Source organism: Gymnogyps californianus, chromosome 9 (assembly GCF_018139145.2).
Source record: "Gymnogyps californianus isolate 813 chromosome 9, ASM1813914v2, whole genome shotgun sequence".
NCBI lineage: Eukaryota > Metazoa > Chordata > Aves > Accipitriformes > Cathartidae > Gymnogyps > Gymnogyps californianus.
Window position 1 is genome coordinate 21782469 of NC_059479.1, and position 24836 is coordinate 21807304.

At 36.2% G+C, this 24836-nt stretch overlaps 1 protein-coding gene across 2 annotated transcripts in view; it reads left to right on the forward strand.

Moving 5' to 3' along the window:
* ATRX (ATRX chromatin remodeler) overlaps positions 1–23502 on the forward strand; it is an 86104-nt gene extending 62602 nt beyond the window's left edge. Inside the window, exons 23-35 of one of the 2 annotated variants that reach the window (XM_050901632.1) lie at positions 2362–2492; positions 2787–2875; positions 3045–3217; positions 5636–5789; positions 6085–6188; positions 8280–8388; positions 9483–9660; positions 11027–11221; positions 19107–19256; positions 20439–20564; positions 21505–21600; positions 22159–22287; positions 23134–23502. In XM_050901632.1, coding sequence (XP_050757589.1) covers positions 2362–2492; positions 2787–2875; positions 3045–3217; positions 5636–5789; positions 6085–6188; positions 8280–8388; positions 9483–9660; positions 11027–11221; positions 19107–19256; positions 20439–20564; positions 21505–21600; positions 22159–22287; positions 23134–23412 — 1913 coding nt within the window. In that variant the 3' untranslated portion in view covers positions 23413–23502. Of the gene's footprint in view, positions 1–2361; positions 2493–2786; positions 2876–3044; positions 3218–5635; positions 5790–6084; positions 6189–8279; positions 8389–9482; positions 9661–11026; positions 11222–14297; positions 14350–19106; positions 19257–20438; positions 20565–21504; positions 21601–22158; positions 22288–23133 lie in introns of those variants that run through there. The other variant, XM_050901633.1, reaches the window with a different exon arrangement.
* The last annotated feature ends 1334 nt before the right edge of the window (positions 23503–24836 follow it).

Consider the following 24836-nt stretch of genomic DNA (forward strand, 5'->3'; position numbering starts at 1 on the left):
GCCCTTTTACCCTAAAGGAGTAAAAACTTTGCGTTTTATGTACAAAAATACAAAATAACCAAAACAAACAAGACCCACCCCCCCTTCCTTACATTAATACTACTTCAAAACAGTATATAAACAAGCCCAAACCTTTATGTGTAGTGCTGATTCCTAATCAGTTCTGTACTGCAGTCTGTTCTGTGTTGGCTCTTCTTTATATAAATGTTCTGAAAAGCAGGTTATTTGTGTTCTGTTTATTTCTGTATCATGCTAAATGCCTTCCAAAAGCTAGTAGCTTAAAAATGATAAGCACTAGCTGTTTACTTTACAGGCATGCATCTAAATGATACAGGTTAAATCTTTGTAGCTCTTCATAGGAACTTTTAATCACAACAGTTACAGTAGTTTGGTAGGTTATCTTTGGCCTATTTCCAATACAAAGCGGGGCTGTTTTTGTAATTTCAGATTCTTCCAACACTGGCTTTGTTGATCTGTCATGCTTTTAGATGGCAATGTAAATCTTTTATAGATCATTGATTAGCATAAGAGCTAGTGCTGTATGTTTACAACTGTTTTACTCTTCATGGAAGTCTTTACATACAATAGCTTTCAATACTTCCTTTTTTAATAAAGCAGGCAGCAGATAAGAGGAGGTAGCCTCTAGTTCGGGGTCTGTTAAGGGAAAGGTTTGCTCTGGCGAAAAGCCTATTACAGTGAGCTTCAAATTTGCTACGTTGTTGGAGCCATTAATTTATTAACAGGTTGTATGTGTAACTAACTATAAGAAAATGCACTGCCTAACAGGTAGTTTAATTAATCTGCCTAGGCTTCAAGGGCTCAACAAAATTATTTGAGTTTAGCTAAGTTTGCATTTGTCAAAAGGGGTTGTACTGTTCCATGACTTACCGGCCCTTTGTGGGCTGCTTAAACTCCCTCAACTAGTAGGAAGCGTTGTCTGCTTTCTCTGTCTTCATCTTGAGTTAGTGTCCTGCCAGTTTGGTCAGCTCAGTCAGTGCCAGAGACAATATGAGAAAGAAGAGGGGAAACAAGAGAAGGGAAAGACAGACGGCCTCTTTTAGGGGGGAAAAAGCTGTCTAAGCTAACCATGGCTCAAGTCTTCAGAGCAAATCTCTGTGCTGGTTGCTGATGCCCATATTAATTCTTTGCATTACCTTTGTATTTTAAAAGAAGACGATGTGCTTTCTGATTTTCATTAAATAAAAAAGGGAGTCTTGCTACTGAAGATAAATGCAGAAGGGGAATTGCTGCTTTTTGTCTGCAAATTTTTAAAATTACTTTTTTCTGTGCACTGTAACAGGCATAAACTAAAATACACGTTTTAGATGCAATTTTACCAAGTTTTTCCTTCAGTTAATGAAAATGATACCTGTTTTCTTTCACTTCTGTAATACAGAAAATTAAAAAGTCTGTAGGACTTGTGAAGTTGAAACTTGTTAACAGCAAGTTTCCCTGTGATGTTAGCTCAGGTTGAGGGAAGTCGAATCTAAGAATTTCTGTCGTCCTTACAGTTCCATTTCCCAAAGTCATAGGGGAGCACAAGTGGGAAGATACTCGAAGCTGTTGTATGATTAAAACATAGCAAGAACTTGCTTTGTTAAAGTATTTCTACTCTGTAGACGTTTTTACTGGGATTGTCTTGTGCATTCAGCAAATGCACCAAATAAGCTTTGTGCCTGTTCTGCCGTAGACATTTGATGATTGTGATGCAATAAATACTATATTCTTGCAGGTATACATGCCATAAATTATGCATATAATAAATATGAAAAACAATCTGTTTCAAGAACCTAAAGTTAATGTGCTGCTTAATGAGGAATTGAGACTACAAAAAAGAAATTTAACTCACTGAACATTGTACTACTTGCACTAATTTGTGCGTGGACAATGAAAAAATAGGCTGGGCTTTTTTTAGATTCTTTATTGTAACAGAATTCTGCAGCATTACAAGTCATTAAATAAAGGTAGCTCAAAATAGTAAGCCAAATTCATTGAAACCTAAATGCAAATTTTATTTTGTGTTTTCTACCTTGGGCTGCTTTTACAAAACCTAAATAGACATGACTGTCCTTTTAAGAGGATTTGGATTCATTCCTATGCTGGGGAGAAATGTGCTTTTATGTAAAAATGTAATCATGTTTCTCATTATCAAGAAAAAGGGGAAAATCTAATTTTGACAACTTTAAGTAGGAAAAAAATGCCTGTGACTCAGTAATTTGACCTCTTTTACAAGAGACGTTACAATATGATGTGCATCTGGAAAGAACACTCAGTACTGCACTAACGGATTGTTCAAAGGGGGAACAGTATGTGGCAAACGTACTTCAAGGTTTCATTCTAAAACCTGAACTTTATTGTCAGGTGTAGGTAGTGGCAATGAAGGTGGAAGAGGCAAAGCTGGAGCTAAACTATTCCAGGATTTCCAGATGTTGAGCAGAATCTGGACTCACCCTTGGTGTTTGCAGCTGGACTATATTAGCAAAGAAAATAAGGTAAATTAGATATATCAAAATACTCTCTGTTGAGAACTTTCCAAATAAGCTTTGCCAAATGCTAGGTAAAGTTTCGTCAAATTAATGGAAATCTTTGTTGCTGTGGGGTAATTTTGCTGCTGTTTTTGTCATATTTTTGTTTCTGGGTATGTTGTCATTCTTAAAACATTTTGCAAGGCCAACCCGTTGTAGAACTTACCATTGTTTAAATGAAGAATAAGCAGATGGCTAAAGGTTTAATAAAAGCTTCTAGATGAGCATACTTAATAAAATTTCTGTTTTTTCTCTTTTGAGGGCTATTTTGATGAAGACAGTCTGGATGAGTTCATAGCTTCAGATTCCGATGAAACTTCAATGAGCTTAAGTTCTGATGATTATGCAAAGTAATTGAGCTTTTATTTGTTGTTGTTTGTTGCATTTATTTCCCTAATAGAACTTAAGTGATTTCTATAAAAGTGAATGTTTATTTTTTATTTTGTATATCTGCTAGAATACGTTCTCTAGCAGTAGAATGTTTAAAACATAATGGGATGCACAATGTTACCTTTCTAGGAAAAAAAAATCCAAAGGGAAAAAAGTGAAGAAAGAGTGTAGCTCAAGCGGAAGCGGCAGTGATAATGATGTTGAAGTCATTAAAGTCTGGAATTCAAGATCTCGTGGAGGAGGAGAAGGAAATGCAGAAGAACTTGTGAACAACCCTCCGTCTGTTACAAAATCAGATGAAGGTAAGTGTAATATACAAGTAAATAAAATACAAGGCAGCTTCATTTTGCAAAAGGCGATTTGAGAGGGCTGTCAGGAAATCTGCTTTGTTGCAAAATGGTAAATTCCTTAATTCCATGAACGGCTTCTATGCTTACATCTCCCGCTACTTCTAATAATATACTCATCCTGGAAAAACAAGGGGTATCAATTTAGAACTCAGGGGTCTTGTGGCAGGGAAGCTGCACAGTTAATTTTTTTTTTGATTCATAAGTACAAAACAGTACAAAGTTAACAGAGGAACTATGCTGCTTTTCACCTCTTTTTAAACATACTGGTGAAAGGTGAAGAAACATGCAAGTCATTCATTGTTGCACCTGGAATTTGAAATGGATGTTGAGCAAGCAGATATAATGCAGCAGGAATACGAGACCTTTTTAAAGATTGTTATTCAAACTACTTATATCTGTATGTTTCATTTTTGGATTTTCCTTTAATAATTTAGCTTCTGTCTTGTATCTAGTATCACAGAGCTAGTTTTCTGATTGTATCATTTATTGTGTGTCTAATCACTTCCCCTAAATAAATGATTTGGGGGGGGGACAGTTAAGGTGAGAATTTTTATTTTTTTTTTTTTTTTTTTTTTTTTTTGGTCCCCATCCCAATGACAAACATATTGTAAATGTGTAAGGGGAAGAGTGTGAGAGAGTGTGTGTGTGTGTGTGTGTGTGTGTGTAAAATACATACACATACAGATTAAATGTATTAAAGTAATTACTTGCATTATAGGCAGGATGAGTTTCTGTCTCTGGATCACTTAAATGTTTACCTCTCATGCTGCCTTGTTCAATTTAATGCGGGTACAGAATTTCTAAACAAACATTTGATGCTGCACCAGACAAGGTTTGCGGGCAGACTTTCTATCTCATTGCAGCTGTTGGAGGCCCTTCTGCAAAGTTTAGGGGTGAAGGTAGAAATAGATAGGTGGTGTGTATAGGATTTTCCCCCAGCACACCTAGGTCTCTGTTCATTCTTCACTTGTTCATTCTTTGTTCTGGTGTTGAAAATAGATTCTTTAAAAGCTTGTATGAAGGCAGGCTCAAATGTGAGTTCTGTCAAGATCAGTTCTGTCTTGCACCTGAAATTTACTGGTGTGTCACGATTGAATTGCGGTGCGTAGTCTGAAAATGTAAATGTTTTGAATTGTTCATGAGAGAGAACAGTTCTACTATGTAAGTAAATACTTCAGTAGATCAGCGTTTTTATGTGAAAAAAATTAGTGTTATAAATCTAATGCTTATCACTCTAATGCAAAGGAGGTTAAATTGAAGATCATAGAAATATCATAAAAGAAATTAAGTAATGTAAATCACGATAATTCATGGTTCTTGTCTGTCTGTCTGGTTCTGATTATAATGCTGAATACATGCTTTCTCCTGGTTGAATTCAGAATAAACATAATGGGAGTATCGTTAAAGATCGGCATGGTCTGCATCTGACACTTTTGAGTGGGTGATACAGACCCCAACAGACTTGTCTTGCTAGGTGCATAGTTATTTTGGTGTATTTTTACAATGACAAACTGAATTTTGTAATTCGTTTTAGTACTTCTATATTTTTATTTTAACAAAATTAACTTAGAGTAACATGTTAAAAATAAGATTGTTCCCATGTATGTATTTTAGGTTTTGTTAGTGTAATAGTATGTTAGCAGATGAGCAGACAAGAAGCTTCCTTAACGAACTTTGCAAAAAAGCAGAATATGATGGTGGAATTTGTTTGTTTTTTTCCCTCTATAGTGAATGAATATAAAAGGCGAGGGGGAGTTTTGGGGTTTTTTTCCCCTATATGCTAATGTTGTCTTCTAAATTAGCTTAGGAAAAAAAGATCCTAAATCTGAGCCTGACAGCAGTAAGAGGAAATGGTTTACGGGTTTCATCTTAAACACCTGTACTATTGTAACATTGGAAACTTTCTTCCAGAGTTCATCTTGATAGATGAACTAGGTAACCCAAAAGACCGCTCTCTTTTTCCAACAATTTAAGATGTTTGAGACTCAAAACAATTTTCATGATGGAAAACTTCTTTTCGATGGCTGTAACATTTATGGATGAGTTTTCAAAGATGCATACTTGTTGGAAACAAAGCTGTTGATAAATACTCTTGGGGAAAAGCTGGAGATGGTAGAACTATCTGTCCAAATATCCTGCAACACAAAAAGGGGATTTGTGACTCTTATTGGTGACTTGTGCTATTGATAACTGCTAATCTGGTAACTGCTAATAGTGCAAACACTATTCTTGCTTTGCCTGTTTAACTCTTTTCATACCAGTTAAGCCTAATAGTGAGGAAACAATTCTGTATTTCAGATGTTTCAAAGCATTTAAATGGAAACCATGCCTTTATCTTTTAATTTTTTTTTTAAACTTTGTTTTTTACAGGCAAAGCTACATCCTCCTCCAATCCTGGTAGCCCAGCGCCAGATTGGTACAAAGATTTTGTTACTGATGCAGATGCCGAAGTGTTGGAACATTCTGGGAAAATGGTGCTTCTCTTTGAAATTCTTCGAATGGCAGAGGAGCTTGGAGACAAAGTGTAAGTCAGTTCTAGAAATATTTTTAATGACCTTATAACTATGTTAGTCTGACAGTGTTCTTCATTCAGTCTTCATAATGCTGCAGCTCAGTTGTGAAGCAAACGTGCATGCTACATTCATTTCTGTCAGTGAGTTTTCCCATACATGCAGGTACTCCACCAAAGTCTTTCTCTGTGTCTAGAAAGGCTGTTTGTTTCAAAGGTAATATCAGAATGAGGGAAGAAAAATAAAGCAATACAATAATTAAAATTCACCTCTGAGGTGAATTTTGTGTTTCCCTGTTTCTGCTTTCAGCCTAGTGTTTAGCCAGTCCCTAATATCTCTGGATTTGATAGAAGATTTTCTGGAGCTGGCCAACAGGGAGAAAACTGACAAAGAGAAGCCTCCTATTTATAAAGGTGAGTGTCACCTTGAACAATTGCAAAGCTAATAACTGTTTTACAAGTCTCTATTCAGTCCAAAGGGAATGGATTTGAAATCATTGTTTTCATTAGAAGTATTGTATGCTCTGTACTGTTCCTGAAGTTGGCAGAATTATTGGTCTCCTCTGCAGGTGGTCTCTGCTATCCCATTATGGACTCTTGGTTCTGATTTCATTCTGTATCATCTGTGCTTAATATAGCCATAGCAGATTAAATGTTCATCATCTGGAAGGAGAGAAGGCATTTTGTTAAATTCTGTACAAAAGTGATGTTATATGCTGACGCGTGGCAAATTCTGATCCTTCCTACTGGGAGAGAGATAACGAAAGAAGATTAGACTACTTCAAAACAGTGTGTAGAACATACAAAATGTGAATTTGGGCTTTATATGTATTGCAGTATATTGTTTCGTGGATTTCCTAAGGGAGCAAAGTATTGAATTAATAATTATCCTAGTGATGCTCAAATGGCGAGGAATTTCTCGCTAGCCAGACATGTCCTCTGCGTAGGATGTTTCTTCTGTTTACTCTGTGAGATCCTCCCAGAGCTCCTGATGATGCAGTTCATCTTTGTGAAGTTTCAGTTCCCAGTACGTGTTGATTGAAGAATTCCTTTGAATCTGCCATTCCTTTCGAATATCTTATTTCTAAGTGTAAACGTGTTGAGCAGTTGCATAAGAGAAATGTGGCTTAGTGATACCAACACCATAGTTAGATGAAGATCTCCAGTATCTGTTTCTCACAGATTTATTCTTTCTGGCTGTTGCTTCCCTAGCTTCTGAACATTTGTTGTCTTCAGATGTTACGAGCTGTCTGTATTTTATGCAGTGTTGGCCTTTAGTCTGAGATAATGTTTTAATGGGTGAGGTTTTTTTCATTTGTGGTAGGTCTTTTGGTAAGCAATTAGACTATGTGTCATAGCAAGACTTACCATGTAGAGACCTTCCTGACATAACAATCTGTTTCTCATAATTGATTGTATTGAGCAGTGCTGTCTCCTAAAGATGCTATTTTCTTTATAATTGATGGCACAGTGGGGTTCATTTTGTATACATATACCTTGATGGCCAAGGAAAATGAAAGGTTACTTGTGAATTGGGGAGAGAAGAAAATCTTCTATCAGCTGTAATTCCCCCCCCCCCCCCCAGTCTGGCAAGAAGTAGCCATAACTCACAGGGTAATTAAACTCAAAGATTTTTCTGAATTTCAGTTCCAAAATGATTAGACCTTGACTTTTGAAATCTCCTTTTGAGCATTTACTTATGAATGCTATTTGTATGGGAGAGACTTACTTACACTAATTGTGTAACATGAAACTACACAGATCAATTAGAAAAGTACAATTAGTACTATAATGCCTAAAGATTAGATGTAGTTACTTTTTAAAACTAACTTTGGGTCCAAGTTAAGGCATATCTCTGCAAATATGTATATACGACTAGAAATAGTGAAAAATAAGAGGAACTACCCCAAAAAAGCTCAGGTCTTTTCAAATACTTCAATTAAAATTTAACCTTGGAACATAATTTGATTATAAATTTGTATCTTTAAATTCCAATCAGTATAAAACTGCTGTGAGGAATTTCATTTAATATCAGTTGATCTTTTTGTAAAAAATAACAAAAGCTTAAGAAGAACTGGATAGTGATAGATGCTGGATACTTTTTGCAAGGTAAAATGATATTGACAACATGTATTTTGTTCTATTTTTGAATCATTTTAGCCAAAATTGGTTTAGGGTTTGTAGGAGCTATTGCAGGCTTGTGGATGATCGTTGTCATCACAAATGCAATTGCTATTATTTTCTGTCATGATACATATTTTATATTTTGTTATGCAAGCTTCACTACGTAGTTTTCAAGGCATGCCTGTGGCAAGCACCTATACCCTCCAAAATCGTTCTTTATCTTGAATCACCTATAGTCTTCTCCCATTGTTTTAAAATGTCAGAGAATAGTATATTTTATGTTCCATATTTGTTCTTTTACTATTTAAAGAGTTGTGTATATCCAGTATTATCAGTCTGGTTACTTACGCGATCAGCATTTTAATAATTTGACTATTATAGGTGAAGGAAAATGGTTCAGAAACATTGATTACTATCGCCTAGATGGTTCAACTACAGCTCAGTCAAGAAAGAAATGGGCTGAAGAATTTAATGACGAAACTAATGTGAGGTGAGATCTCTTCTGATATATATGCTTAATCTTCCCCCTTCTCTTTCTTTTGTTCCCTGTTTCTTTGTTACTTGTATTAGCTTAATGATCTCTTAAGGCTAGGCAAATAAATATCACAAAGTTGTCAGGTGCAGAACTTGCACAAAAAATGTGTAACAAAATAGGTTTCTGGTTTCCTGAGATTACTTCCATTTGTACTGATCAATACTTGTTCAGTGTTTCCTTGCTGTTTTCATTCTTGTTTTGATTGTAAGCAATTTGGATCAGAGACAGTCTTTTTATTACAATTACTTGAAAGGATAAAAGGACCTGGGAAGGTCAGAGGCCCATGGGGTCTGGCCAGGAGACAGCAGTCACTTGGCCAGTCCTCTCTTAGCTATCTCCAGAGTTGTCTCCCAGCCATCCGCTGCTCATACAAGATGGGACTTTCAAGTCTGATTTGAATAGGTAGATAGATACAAACCTGTACAAGTTTAATGAAGTTAAGGAGCTTCACCTTCCTAGATTTGTGTAAAAAATAAAATATGTAGTTATGTTGCAGTCATTTATAATGTACAGAAAATTAAAAAAAAAAAGTTAAATGGAACAAACTAAACTAATTCAGTGTTAATACCCTTAAATAGTTTATTCTGTCAGGTATCTGTCAAGAGCTCATTTTAAGTTGAACCTGAGTGAGATGGTATGCAAAAAAAGCAGATACATCAAAAAGACAGTGTCATTCTAGAGTTACTCTGAAAGCTTGCTAGCCAGGAAACAGTTTCAATAGCATGGGATATGCCTGTTTAAAATTATGGTTTAATTTGATATAACTAATTTTATTAGAGTTTGAAAATGCAAAACCAAAAATTTTTTCTTACCCACCAGTTTTTGTTAACAGTTGGTTTGCAGAAGGCCCTGATCTGTATTTCTGGGAGCGTGTGTTTTGCTGAAAGTGGTGTCCTTGTAAAATCTGCATCTCTTTTATGCTTAATACAGTATCTTAATGAAGTTTTTGAGTTATTTCAGTGTATGAACAACTCCAGAGTAACACAGCAACATGGGAACAATAGCTGTTTTCCAAAATATTAAAATTTTGCAACTTTTCTCTGTTCCAGAGGCCGCTTGTTTATTATATCCACTAAAGCAGGTTCCCTCGGAATTAATCTCGTGGCTGCTAATAGAGTAATCATCTTTGATGCTTCTTGGAACCCATCGTACGACATCCAGAGTATTTTCAGGGTTTACCGCTTTGGGCAGAACAAACCTGTGTTTGTGTACAGGTTTTTGGCTCAGGTAGGTTTTTGTCTGATGTTTTTGTGACATTCTGGTCCTGCAATCAAATTTGTAAACTATTTGGACTTGTGTTGAAGTCTGTAGTGGTCCACACTGATCCAGTCATCTTCCAGCCCTAATCTGATAGCAGTATTTGGCCACTGAAGAAGCTGTTGACGGAAAGATTGGTAAAATAAATAACAACTGAAATTATTTCCTGTTAAGCCCACCTCATCTTGACACTTCGTATAACACAAATTCTGGAATTCTAGCAGTGATTCTCCCAGCTTTTTTAATTTACACGCCACTAAAATTTCTTAATTGAACAGACTGCATAGAGGATGGTTGTTGTTAGGCAACAGGCTTGCTCAGTGTAGCCGTCTTCTACAGACCCCTGGTGTGGGCCCCTGACGGTCCAACTGGAATGAAAACACAAGGAGCTAAAGAATTTTTTATAAAAAGGCATCCAGTCATGATTTGAAAACTTGTATCGTACCCTACAGATACTAAAGATGTGTAGTAATTCTAATGGTCACTGATCTATGCTTTTTGTAAGTATAATGCCATTATTTCTGTTAGGAGGTATCTTGCTTCATCTTCTAGTTCTTCAGGTGTTACAGAGTAGACTGAGGACCTTTTCCCAGTACCAGTACTTAATTCTTGATCAAGCCCCTGTTTAGTTGCCAACTTAAATAGATTACTTTTTGTAACACGTTACTGTCAGACATGGTTTTTTTTCTTCAGGCTTCAGTCTATTTGTGTCATTTTCTTTGTGCACTTTTGAACTGTTGATATCCTTTTTAAATTACAATGTTCAGAACAAGCTGTGCTGTTCTCATACTTCTCATAGTCATCATCTTGTAAAAAAAAAGTAATTTTCCTTTTTTTCATCAAAGATCTAATTTTTTCATACACAGCTGTGCTGAATTAGACTTGACTGCTTCCCTTCCCCTCTCCTCTCCACCCCACTGATATGGTATCTGCTTTCCTTTTTACAGGCTGCTCAAAGCAGCAAAATAAGGTACATGCTGTGGAAATTGCCATTTTTTTGTCATAATCCTGCTTTGGGGAATTGAAGCAAAAAATGGCTGCCTTCAAAACACTACTGAAAAAATACATTTCTTGCTCTAGTCAATAGCTAGATGACATCTGTCACGTACACAATTCGTATTACTTTGTGTTTGCTTCCAGGAGGTTTTTTTATTCTTTTTTTTTTTCTCAGCAGACAAAGTATTTTCAGGTAGCTTTGTAGATACAAGGTCAAAGAAATGAGGAAAATAGAGCACTGTTATGTTGTTATTCTAGCTCTTTTATATCTATTAATTTTTTTCCTATGTGACAAGAAGGTCCAGTATTTGTATGAAAGTGGGCGTCTTTTGGTTTTTAGGGAACGATGGAAGATAAGATCTATGATCGTCAGGTAACAAAGCAGTCATTGTCTTTCCGGGTTGTCGACCAACAGCAAGTTGAACGTCATTTTACTATGAATGAACTTACAGAGCTGTACACTTTTGAGCCAGATTTGCTGGATGATCCTAATTCAGAAAAGAAAAAGAAGAGAGATACACCTATGTTGCCAAAAGTAAGTTGATGCACATCACTGGGAATTATATGCTATAAAAATAACTTACGTCTATTTAAGGACATGGGGTATTTGATCTTGGAAGGAGAAGAGTGCTGTGTTTTCACTTTAGAGCAGTATTTTTCACTTCGAATGGAGGTGAATAGCAGGTAACAATAAAATATGTAGTTAATATAAGGGATGGTATAATGAGCTAGATAACGAGTTTCCCTTCAATGTAATTGACAGCATAAGAAAAAGATCTTCAGTTAAAAGACAAAAATTTTAAATCGGAACAAACAAAAATACTTTTTCGCACAATTTGAGTGAAAAGAAGTTTTACTGCAGGAAACTGTGGAAGCCAAGATTCAAGTTAACATCTAAGTGGGTGCTGGTGATACCTAGCATTACCTTAATTTGTGATAACAAATCTGTGAGGTGATACTGTACTTTAAGGTCTGGTTTTTATCTACCTAGGTGAGACTTCGTAAGAGTCAAATTAATCCATGCTCTGCTTTTCCAGGCGTTTTTGGTTTTAGTTCCTTGTTTAACTCTTCTTGTAGGGACCATTAATAGAGATACAGTAGAGATAGGGAAAAAGTTGCACTTACTTACTGTTTAAGTGAGGAAAATTGGACAAGCTAAGATTTTGTAATCTGTTTTTAGTGTTGCCAGTACTAGCAGAGACCAGTGACATTTTTGTAGACAATCATTTACACAACTTAGTGAGAATGCTGATATTCTGTACTCTGAGATAATATGAAGTAGTGATGTCAGACCTTTTTCCAACTTGGTGCTAAATGAATTTTTAAGGTCACAAGGGTTTATTTTCACTGGGGCTTGCCTAAACCTATTTGTAATGGATGTGGCATGTGTAGTAGTGGTTCATTGTCACTGCTCTACGTAGTAGTGGTTTACTATCCTGTGTGATACTTAGGGAACTGAAAAATTTACCAACTGAATTTAAAAATAAAAACTGTAACTTCTACAGTCAGGCAGGATTAAACTTCAGGGGAAAGAATAACTGGTTCAGTTATTTTATTCTTCTCTTTTCCAAGTCAGTTTGTATTTAAGATGCGGCTAAGGTTTTGTGCTTTGCTAATTTATATTCTTTGTGTCTGTGGTTTGCTAAAGACTAATTCATCATTAAGCTGTTGTGCAATTATCTTTGCTTCTTACCAGGTAAATAGCTAGTAAACAGTAACACATTAAAACTAACTGTAGTTAGTTAACTGGTTAAATTTCTGAGTTACTACTGTGTTTAGGTCATTGTACGGTGTCTGGGTGTGGGGAGGGGGGTTTTCCAGTTTGTAAATCTGTTCATTTCCAAGGAAAAATGGTATGTTTTCCATTCTAGAGTATCTGTAGACCACTATAATATAATAAATTGTGGTCAGGCATCACATTGGCATTCTTAATAGTTAAGCCGTTCTCTGAAACAGTCTATTAGACCACCTACAGTGTCGGTGCAGCTGCCGGGGGGATTTAGGAAGTGTTAGCCCTATAAGTGTTAGTCACTGTTACATATGCATTTTAAAACCCTTGAAAACAAACTTTAATGACTGTATCTAAGCTCTTTTTATTACAGTGTTTCTCACTGTAAGCAGTAAATTGTAGATAACTGAAAATTTTATGGTACCTTTTTACTATGTTGTACATTTTTGTTTTGGCAAATTCTCCCCCCCCATCTTCCTTTAGGTTGTAATTAATAGTATTTATTTTATCTTTTTTACATTCTTAGTTCTTTTATGCCATATACATTTATGCTTCCACAAACTCATAGCTAATGCATCACGATTTGCTGCTGCTGCTACCTATTTTTAAGAAAATAAAAATAGGTCAAAAACCTATGAGGCAGCTGAGTGTGTTTACTCAAAGCATTGATCAATTCAATGCAATAGTTAAATTTTGAAAGTTACTTGTTTTCTTTTACAATGATAAATCAATTAATGAAGTATAATGTAAAAGAGAAGGTTTATAAACGCCAAACTTACTTTATCATTCAATTTTAAATATTAAGTTTCATATTAATTCCCTTCCAGCCATCAGTGTAAGGCTCGTGTAAGTTAAGTTGAATACAAGCTCTTAACTAAGTCTCTGGCTGTAAATAGAGCAAATCTATGTACTGGAATTCTCTTTGGTTTGTTCATGGTTTTAGTAAATGGTATTGAATGGAATTTCGTCCTTTTAAAGATGTGCATCTTAGTACATACTGTGTGCAAATTTCTAATCCCTTTTTTTAGTTTGTTGGTTGAAGAGACTATAAATCGTCAAGTAGCTTCATCTTATTTGAGCAGTTTCTGTATTTATTTGTTGAAAGCAGAGCTTTGCATTCCTGATAGCCTCAAAGAACATGGGAAGCTAGCAGTTAACCCTGAAATATTCTTTCCTTTTCTTTGTCCCCTGAATTAGTCTTGGTAGTGAGGAAGAATCATGCTGGATGCTGAGTTCCCTCAGCTCCTGCAGAAGTTGGGAGCTGAGAACTGCAGGTGTGAAGTGTCGTAGGAAGTACCCAACTCCCAGCGCACGTTTTTAGCTGGTTGGCAGAGTAGCCTGTGGCATGCATGGGAGCTGGTGTTTTCATGTGTCGTTGGTATAGTGGTGGTGAAAACTTCTTCAGAATGTTCGAGGGAGGTTAAAGTGTTTCTAGGAGTGTTAATAAAAATCAGTAGCTGTCAATATGTAAAGCATTGCTTGCAATTTGGGCTTTGGGCAGGGAGTCTGAGGGTAGGAGTGAAGTCTGTCCTGTAAGGCCGTCAAATATGCCTGAGTGGCGAGTTACCATGAATGAATCCTGGGTAGTTCAACCAAGGAAAAATGCCAGGCGAATAATTACATTTAGGGTGACTTCTCTGCTCATTTGGCATTGACCTGCCTTGCCTGGATGAGTAGTGCTTAGCGCCAAGGTAGTAAACTGTCACAAAGGAATTTATATCGGAGAACTCTGTTTTCATATCGGAGAACTCTGTTTTCATTTGGTACTTATGTTTACTATTTTGATGATCCCACTTTTTAAAAATTATTTTTAGCTGCATTTGTCTTCCCTGTGAAGCTCAGCTGATTTGGGATATTTTATTTTCATTTTATCCACGATTAGGTTCTTGCTTTGCACACAAAACTGAGCTAGTCCAGTAGTTGCAGTGACTCCTTCCTTGATTCCTGTGATCTGTTAATTGAATTGTGGCTCATGCCTTATTTATAATACCGTAAGTTTAACTTTTATGTTTTATTTTCTATTCTGTCTTTTTTTGGTCTATCCAGTTCTCTAAAATCCTACATAAACAATCAAAAGCAAGTATCAGCTGTAGGAAATATTGCAGTGGATGTTATTCTCTAAATTGCACAAGCTTATTCATTCAGAAAGTTAACTATTCCTTATTTCAGTGTAATTTTAGCAGAGATGCATGATTTAGCTTTATAATTATAAAACTTCTTAAATGAATTTAACAGCACGCTTTTAGCATTTTTTTTTAAAAAGTTGATTAAAAAGACTGTTGGTATGCTTATGAAAACATTTTATTGTAACATCGATTAATTACACAGCATTTGGAGATCAAAATTTTCTTTAAGATCATGTTGCATGATATTCCAATGCTTTGTTCATGGTAAGTTCAGCACACCCAACCTGATCTCTGCAGCTCTTAGCTGGAAACAAAGGCCACTAAAACTTCACCTGTATTAGTCTTCCATCATTGAGCTGTCTACCCCTTGCTTACAAAGACTGAGCTGTTCCTTTATAATTACCAGCAAAGCAGAATAGGCATTTAGGCTAAAAGAAGGCTTTAGTTCTGCCTTTTACAGGTTTTGTGTATAATTGTCTCTGTTTGTCTTCAGGCCGCTTTTACATCTTCAAAGCATAGTGTGTTGAACAATGTTATCACTGTGTAATTTTACTGTTGTGCAGAGACAGTAAGGTAAGGGATTACCTTTGTAATCCTTAGCATTGGTGTGAAATGCACAGTAGAAACACGTAAATATACTAAAAGTGTCAAGTGGAGATACAGGTAGGCTCTGAAAGAACAGATTCCTCAGAACGTGGGTACAAAGAGGTTTGAAAATACACATTTTAAAATTGACGCCTTCCAAGCATGCTTTTTAGAGGGAATTCTGAATAGGAATTAGGTGAAATGTTTTCCATCTTTTCTCTAACCATCTAAGCATGAACGTAGAAGAACCTGGAGGGATAATAGGTTTTCTGCTGGATATCTGCTAAGTCAGAGAACTTCTTGACTTCAGTGACGCCCCACAGTAGGAAGGTGCTTTAGGTATGCAGCCAGGAATTGTGTATGTTGAGGAGAAGCGATTCAGAGCTGAGCATTAGGGTGGTTCTTGTAACTCCTAGTTTTAACACACTTTTCAACTTCTTTGATGTAAGAAAAAAAAAAAATGGGTTTTAAGTCTTTTGCTTTTAATGGGTTAGGAGAATTCATTCTATATTGTTCTAAAAGCCAGAAGTAAAGCCGTTATGTGAGTGAAGAAACAAATACTACTTGATTTTTTTAAAATATATCCTTGAGAATTTTGTTCTTGCAATAATCCAAGTTTCAGTCAAAGACCAGTTTTCTTAGAAAGCGTTGTTAAGGGGCGGGAAGATGTTGAATGTTGCTATTCTGTATAAAAAGTTGCACGGCAAATGTGCAGTATGTAGTTTTCCTGGAAGCGTATCAAAGTTTCATGTCAAGTTTTAATTTTAGCAGCAGTTTTCTGCCCTTTGCGGTCTGAACAAGACCTTCAGGTTGCCGAGGAGTGCTGAGGAGCCCATGCATATGGTTCTCAGGGGAAAATGTCTATTGCACTACAACCATAACTTCATAGTGACATTTCTCTGCCCTTACTCCTCTGAAACAGCTTCTATGTCTTGAACAATGTAAATAGTTGGTTTTAACAGAATATTTTTATTATTAATGTTGTTCACATGAATTATTAAATTAGTCCTAACTTCCACTGCTCGATTTCATTCATCTGCTATCCCTGCAGAGTTGAAAAGGACTGCTTTAGAAATTCAGTCCAAAAAAGATGTAACAGGTTTCTTAAGACTGAGTAATCACTCAGTCAAATTTGCTGTATTTAAGTATAGAAGTAATTGCTGTATATAGGCCATGAGCTTTATGCAAATGTAGTGATTCATTATCTAACACAGACTAAGGGCATAAGCAGGTTTTGTTATTATTTTTGTAGAGTAGCAATTCAAAAGGAAAAGATGGTGTAAAGTGAGAAAACTCTGTTTATTATGACTATATTTCGAGTGTTACATTTTATTTTGCTCTGAATTTAACAGTGGATCTGGAGTTTTGGGTGTTTTTTTTTTTTTTTTTTTTAATCAATGTGATTTATGACTGGGCTATTGTTTTGTGGTTTTTTTAGAGTAGGTTCTCACAGACTCTTAACACTCAGCTCCCGAAGGATTGTATACTGGGGTAGACTTGGCTGATATGTAGCTAACGGGAAGAAGTTTTTTCACCACAAATATGGATAGCTGGACTCAGTGATAAGTGCAGTACTTGTGGCTTACCTTGGCCAGTGCGATACTTGTTTCAGAGCAGGATATATGAGGAAGGAGCTGGACAGAGACAGAAGAAGGGGGCACTGCGTGTCCCTCGGAGCTGGCACTGTTGCACCCTCTCTTCCTTGCATATTCTTCCCCAGATCAGCGTGTTCAGTGAATTAGAGTCGCAGTCGCATTTTTATGTGAAATGAAAACTTGGCTCAGTTGAGGTCGTGTAACACAGATTGGAAAAGCAGATTAAAATAATAGTTCAGATTCAGTTGGATATAGGGTATCATTATTTTATACTACCTCAGGACATAGCCAGGGCATGTGTTTTACTGTAGTTCCATACTAGGGGACAATTTTGTGAATTTGGAAGGCTATTGATCTCAGAATCAGAAGAATTTGCTGCTTATTTAGATTTATTTTTATTTTTAATCTTGGTATTAAATGTTCGATTGGTTGAGAAAAACTTGTTTATGAATTACAACATAACTTGCATTCCTTCATGGAAGATTTCCTTTCTAATACATTTATCTCTCTGTAGCGTTTAATGTCCATCAGGATTTTAAAAAGACAAACCTTTTTTTAAAATGGAAAACCTTTTTTCAGTATCTCTTCATTCTTTCATTCATCACCAGGATTTCATCTTAAAGCTTATAAACCAATTGATAATCATTGTTCTATCAGCAAACTAAACAAATGAAAAGGAATACTTATTCTGATGATTTTTTTGTGTGCAAGGTGAATTTATTATTTTTTTCACTGTAAAATTAAACAAACTAAATGGCAGTACCTTCCATATCCCAGTTTTCGAGCTCTATCATTAAAGTTAATGCAAAATAAAGTTTAGACAAAGAAAAGCAAACACACAGTTGGATGTAATTTAAACCACATTTTGAAGACTGTGTTGGCTCAGTGAGTGTGGATTATATTCCAGTATTGTTTTCAATAATAGTGTTACCATGGAAATTAATGCATATGCATGTCCAGGAACCCTCCACACACTGATGTACAGCTACGGTATGCTGAGGGCGCTTTAATTGTGTTAGCTTGCTTTTGTAATATCTTCTTGACTTCTTCACCCACTTCCTCTAGACGTTTTCGTCATATCCTATTATTGCATCCCTTTTCTCTCTCTGCCTTCTCTCCCACCACCCCAAAAATACCATTATTTGTTCCTTGTGCCCATTAGTCATGCAGATATTACATTGAATATTTTGTTGAGGAGCTGGCGATGAAAGCATTGATTGAAATTTAGGGAGACCAGATAGTAAAAAGATGAAACAAAGACTAGCTTATATAATTGGTTAACATAATTGAGTTTTAAACACACACAGAAACAAACAACTTCTTGTAGCTGTTGTCACAAAACCACTGGTCAGGGCTTCCACATGCAGTTCCCAGCGTTGTTGCAAAAATCTGTTTGCTTGTGGGTACAAGCCATTCTTTCCAATCATTGTTCTATCTAGATTATAAAATGTCAGGGTAGGATAGTTTATATTCCTGTTTGTACAAATGCCTAGCAGAATAAGGGCATGATGTGGAGTGGATCTGTAGGTATTCATATAATTCTACTGCAAAAAGTATATTCAGTGTATTCACTTTAATTCATTTCAGGAGTGGTCCAAAAGTTCAGTGAGATAATGGTTTTTTGTATTATGCATCTCAGACTGAATGCTGAGCTATATTGGAGTTTTCTTTTATATATGTATATATATAAAAATACAGATATATGTATACAAAATGTTAGTATGCCTGCGAACAAAGCCTTCACAATAGTTTGCTATTATAAAGACATTGTAAATATTTCAGTTAACCTTAAAAGCAGTTAGGGGTATTGTGGAATATAGAGGTCTTAAATTGCAACCTGCTGATCAAATCCGGTTCATAGCAGTGACATGACCTTTCTTAGTCCAGATGGGTGAGGGACTATTTATCTCGACATGTATCTTAACAGTTTTAAGAAAGCAGCCTTTTCTGTTGAATGCTGATGGACAGTTGATGGACCAAAGTACTACTTAGTGTTTTAAATCCAGTAGAGGTGCTCTTTATGTATTATAGATGCAGATTATTGATAGGTCCTCTCAGGTATCCAGCCTAAGCAAAGGAAAAATCATTGAGCACATTCCATTCTTTTTAGGTACTTAAACTACATCTATTGTTGTGGAATCTGAGTGCATTCCTGTGGTTCATTAAGTGATCGGACTGTCATCTCTGTAACAGACTGTTAATCCATTACCCTCCCTCTGAGGAAAATTGTACTATTAAATTATTTTTTAATTTTGTTTCGCCGTGAAGTGCTCTGAGCTGCTATTTGTGAAATTGGGTCAAAGGAGTAAGTTAGGCATGCACAAAGAATAAATATAGTAGAGCTACTGAGTGACTTCTCATTTTATCGTCTCTTCATTTGAACAGGATACAATTCTGGCAGAATTGCTTCAAATCAATAAAGAGTATATAGTTGGATATCATGAACATGATTCACTCCTGGACCATAAGGAGGAAGAGGAACTCACTGAGGAAGAAAGGAAGGCAGCATGGGCAGAATATGAAGCAGAAAAGAAGGTAAAGCTATCTAATCAGGTTTACATATATGAAAATAACCTTTCCAGATTTAAGTACTACTTACCTTTTCAGTTTGTTTGGGGGAAATTAATTTTCTTACAGGCCAAGAAATGGATATGTAAAGCAAATTTTGACATATGAAAAATGGAGATACTGTGTCTTATTTGCTCTTTCGATGCTGGTCTTTTGTGTGTATTGTCTTTGTTACTTTCATTTAAAAGTTACTTTTTACACACACATTTTTTTTTCTATTCATAATAAAACTCAACTGGTGTCTTTTGTAATACCTTTCTCTCACCATTTGAGGGAAATTTCTAGCTCCGTTAAAGGCATACAATTGATTCCAGAATTTTTTGCTATGATCCCACAAACATGTAAGCATCTGCCAGAAAGGACCTAAAAGCTTGTCTTTTTTTTTTTTTTTTTCTCTATTATTCCTGTGTCTTGTTTATTTGATATTTAAGCAGGTGGTAGAATGAAGAAACTTGTAAATTGGCTGCAGGTTTGGGATTTTTTTTACTATAAAAGGAATATGATAACTTGGTGTAACTGGAGTCTAATAGCAGAAAATTCCTGGAAAGGCAAAGTTTGGTATTCAGATCTGATCAGTAGTCTGAAAGTGCAAAAAGTGCATGTATAAATTGCCACTGACCATCTTGAGTGACCAAATGACAAATGAAAGGGGGTATTGGGAGAAGGGTTTGTGAGGGAGAAGAAACAGGAAGATATAATACAGTAGGCACTGAAATTGCCCTATGAGAAATCCATATGGGAGATGAGCTTTATATTCCTGCTAATAAACTACACATTTCACTTCTTCAGAGTTTGATTACAGTCAGGTCAAACCAAACATTAAGTAGTGGGTTTGCAATATAAAAAAATGCATCTTAACTCAAGATACACTAATAAGCCTTGATCATTTTTTTTTCTTAGTGTACCACATAATTATAATTAAGTTAAACTCCGGTATTACTCAAGACCAGAACTTAGGTTCCTCTGTGATTAAAATGTCCTTCTGAATTGAGGTTTGGAAAGGATCTTCAGTTGACTGAGAGAGTGCAATGTACAGTGCTTGTAGCCTTCTCTAAGGGCCGATTTGTCTGTGTATGGTATTTCATAGGTTGTTATAGAAGACCATGAATTATCAGTTATTCAAATATAAGTGCGTTTTGTGTTTTTAAGGGCTTGACTATGCGTTTCAACATGCCAACTGGGACCAATATGCTTCCCACAAATTTCAACTCTCAAACACCGTATATTCCTTTCAATTTGGGTGCTCTGTCAGCAATGAGTAACCAACAGCTGGAGGTAAGTAGCAACCCAAGTAGTGTAACGTGTCTGTGTTGCTGTAAGCGTGCATGGTTTTTTCTGTTACAAGTAATGGATAATGTCATTCTTAAATATCTTGATATTTATGTAATTGTATCCTATTTTTAGTAGGGGGCCTTTTTTGTGTGTGTAGCTATATTGAAGTCTAACTTATATGCATATAAACCTATACCTGTGTAGTATCTCAGGATTCTGGAAGATTAACTGCATTCTTTGCAGACATTAATTACCACATCTAGCTTTCTACCCCCATCTGTCTTCTGTCTGAGAAGGAATGGGAGAAGGGAACACATGCTCTGGTCCTCAGTTACCTCAAGTCTTGGTTTGCCATCTTAGCTGAAGTAGCTGAGGGCATTCCCTCCTAATAAGATGCCAGGCTGTAAACTGCAGGACTTGAAGCACAGTTGTCTTACAATACCTGCTGGTGTCTGGTGAGGAGTCTGTGCTGAAGAATTGAAAAGCCCTAACAAAGTGTTCAAATCAGGGGGACCCGTGTTGAATGTACCTGGGGAGTAATACACAGTATATGCCAGTATTATGCTAAAATAGATAATTTAGCATAATAGATAATGTTTTGAGCACATAGAATGAGTTGAAAGTGTAACATCATCAAAGTCAATATTGCAGAAAATTTGCCTGGGTAGAAATGTAGCGCTCCTGTGATGATCTGAAAACCTTTGGGTACACAAATAGTTTTTTATAAATACTGTCCGCTGTACAAATTGGCAGACTTATACATGCTGTTCAGTTACTCTGTGCTGAAATTGAGTTGTGTGGAAGCTTAGACTCATTGACTTGTGCAAATTGAGAGAAAAAAGTCTAGGTACCTAAGGCACAGATAAAGAAAACTTATAAAAGGTTGGCAAAGAAATGTCCTTTGTATCTGTGCTTTATAATTAATTTTCTGGTGTTTTCTCAGGACCTTATTAATCAAGGAAGAGAGAAAGTTGTGGAAGCAACCAACAGTGTAACTGCAGCAAGAATTCAGCCCCTTGAAGACATCATTTCAACCATAGTGAGTGAAATGGATAACTGTAGGTTTAGATCAGGAGATGGGAAAACGTTATCAGGCAAAGAAATTACTATTTTATATGCTCATTCAGCTAATTAATTGCATTATTAACGAATATAACTTCCAGTTTGTATTGACCTTTATCCCTGCAGCTCGCAGTAACCCTTAATGGTATCCAGATGACATAGAGCCTTAGAGGACTAGCAGTTTAGATCCATAATTATTTGCCATGCTCTGAAAATGCTGATTTTCTACAAATAAGAATAGTAATTGTACACAAATAAGATGTATTTCCTATATCTTGTCCTTATCTATCTATCTTGGGCTGCCACATTTGTCACTTGCTCCCAATAATCTAGAAGTGTATTAACTTAATTAGCAGTTAGAAGAACTAATAATTCATAGCCAATTCTGGTGAAGTATAATTTTGCATTTACTGGAAATTGGGCTGTGTTTTAACTCTTGATGTAGCTCTGAACATAATGCAAGACTTCAGTTACCATTACGCTTTTGTTGAAATGACTAGTGCCAAGAGGGTTTTGGTTTTTTTTTCCTTTTCAGTGGAAAGAAAATGTAACACTCACAGAGAGCCAAGTACAGGCCCTGGCACTAAGCAGGCAGGCAAGCCAGGAGCTTGATGTCAAGCGCCGAGAAGCCATCTATAACGATGTCCTTACTAAACAACAGATGGTAAAATATCTAATATTTATTTGATCAACTGTCCATGTTTGAACTGGGATGTTGAGTATGGACTTTGCGTGTGTGTGTTCATAAAATAGAAGTATATGTTTAGGTACATAAATATGTACTTACAGAATGTGTGTTTCAGTGGGTCAAGTATTTGCTGGCATTGTGTAACGGTGTATGTGATGTAACATCAGGAGACGGTGACTTCTGCGGTGCATTGGATTGCGTTGCTCAGCCTCGTCGAAGGAGACTCCATGAGAAGTTCTTTTAAAAAAAAAAAAAAATACTCGCCAGATTTTTCTGTTGAAGTAGTTTGCTTGAAGGTCATGAGGCTTAAAGAGAAATCTGATTCCCAGAGCTCAGAAAGCAACTTAGAAAACACACATCTTAGAAAGTACTGGTAATGTTTTTTTAGCTTAGAATTACTTTGCAAAATCTGAAAGTTGCCCAGATTATGTCAATGGGAAGAGTCTTCTCTTAGGCAAACAAACATTTAGTGACAGTCCGCATGACTTTCAAAGGGAAGATAAATGGTACCTGACAAATAACGTTGTAACTTATACCTGGGAATAATTTCACAGTATAGCGCATGTTGCCATAGCAACTTACCTAAATGCTGCATGCAATACAATAGGCAAGTCATTAAGAGAACTTAGCCCTAAATGGTGTTACTAAATGGTTTCTACAGTAATCAGCTTGTGAATACCATCACATTAGTGATGGTGATAACAATGGTGCTTTTTTCCTTCAGCCATGCTATCCCTGACAAATTGATTTTAACTCTGAACTTGATACTTGCAGCATTGAGATGGGTCATGCACTTACAACAGCTCTACTTTCCCTTCACAGTTAATCAGTTGTGTTCAGAGGATACTTATGAACAGAAGACTACAGCAGCAGTACAATCAGCAGCAACAGCAGCAGATGTCTTACCAGCAAGCAGCAATGAGTCATCTCATGATGCCAAAGCCTCCAAATTTAATCATGAATCCTTCCAACTACCAACAGATAGATATGAGAGGAATGTATCAGTCAGTGTCTGGTGGTATGCAGCCACCACCATTACAACGGGCACCACCCCCAATGAGAGGCAAAAATCCAGGGCCTTCCCAAGGGAAATCAATGTGATTTTGCACTAAAAGCCTAAAGGATTGTTAAAATCAGAGAAAGAACTTTTATTTTTTTAGGAATCAATGGCTTAACAGAACTCACCTGTAAAAAAAAAAAAAAAAAAAATTAAAAATAATAAATAGTTTGGTTGGTCCCCTTAAATGCCATGTTCCATATTGGTGTTTCAGCTTTGTTTAAATAGGACATAATGTTTTCCCTGTTGTCAGTGATGTTGCCTAGAATCTTCTTACATATGTTGAGTACAGGAGATAACAAGTTGTTTTCAGTGAAAACAAGTCCTCCCATAACAGTAGCATCTCCACAGGTTTCCTGTCTAAACTCCTATGCTTGCTTTTAGTAGCTGCGAAGCTGTCATCAAATTTGAGAAGCTTAGGAAGGACTGCAGGTCTGTATGTTTCAGTATATACCATATGTGAATTGTAAACAGCTGAGTTCTTGATTAGAGTTGATTCCTCAAATTATGGAATACTTTTCTGCTTACCCATTTCTTTATATTAGTGGGAATATTATAACAGAAATGGTCTAGTTTCCTTTTGACTGAGGTCTGGACTCATACTATATCATCTATGCTGAATGAAACATGAACTGAAAATACTCTTTGAAACAGAATTGAGTGCAATATTCCTAAATACTACTGCTCTGAAACTTTTGAGTCATGCAGTTATATAGAAACTGTGTATACAGCCTTAAATAGAGACTTGGGGAAGGCGATTGTTCTTCCCTGGTCTTCTGCCATTTTTTATTTTCAGTTTTATGTGATGGAATAACAAATGGTGATCTTAGAGTTGGAGATGTTTTTCCTTCACATGCTAATTTACTCAATGTGGAGTCCAATACAAAGCACATTTCTGTTAACTCCTTAATGCTGGTGCTACTGTCTTTTCCCATTGCCGGCAATGGGAGACAGGCCAATAAAATTAAATTCCTGGTATTTTGGGGGTTAAAATAGTGATGGTGGCCAGGGTCAAACCCTGTTACGCAAACAACTTTAAAATGGCAGAACCATTGCTGATTTAAAATCGATACAAAGAAAGTGCTGTAGCAACTTCCAGAGCTGCCAGAACAGCGAGATAACTTTTCCTCTATTAGATGAGAGTTTTTGTTATGCACTCCTCCCCATTCCCTTTCGTTTGTGTGAAAACATGACTGAGTACACAAAGAGCTTGATTTTTTTTTTTGTGGGTGGTTTTTTTTTTTTAATGTAGACCAGAGATAAATTTCTGGTTTATTATATATCATTAGCACTCTCTTTACCCACAATTTTGTGCTTGTGAAGATCTGATTAAATACAAATAGGGCTTTTCTTTGAATATAGTTTGGTTGATTCTTCCCCCAAAAAACCAAGTTTATAATCTGGGGGTAAAAGTAAGTGACAGGAACATTTGAGGCAACGGTGTATCGACTACAGAGAACTCTGGAGA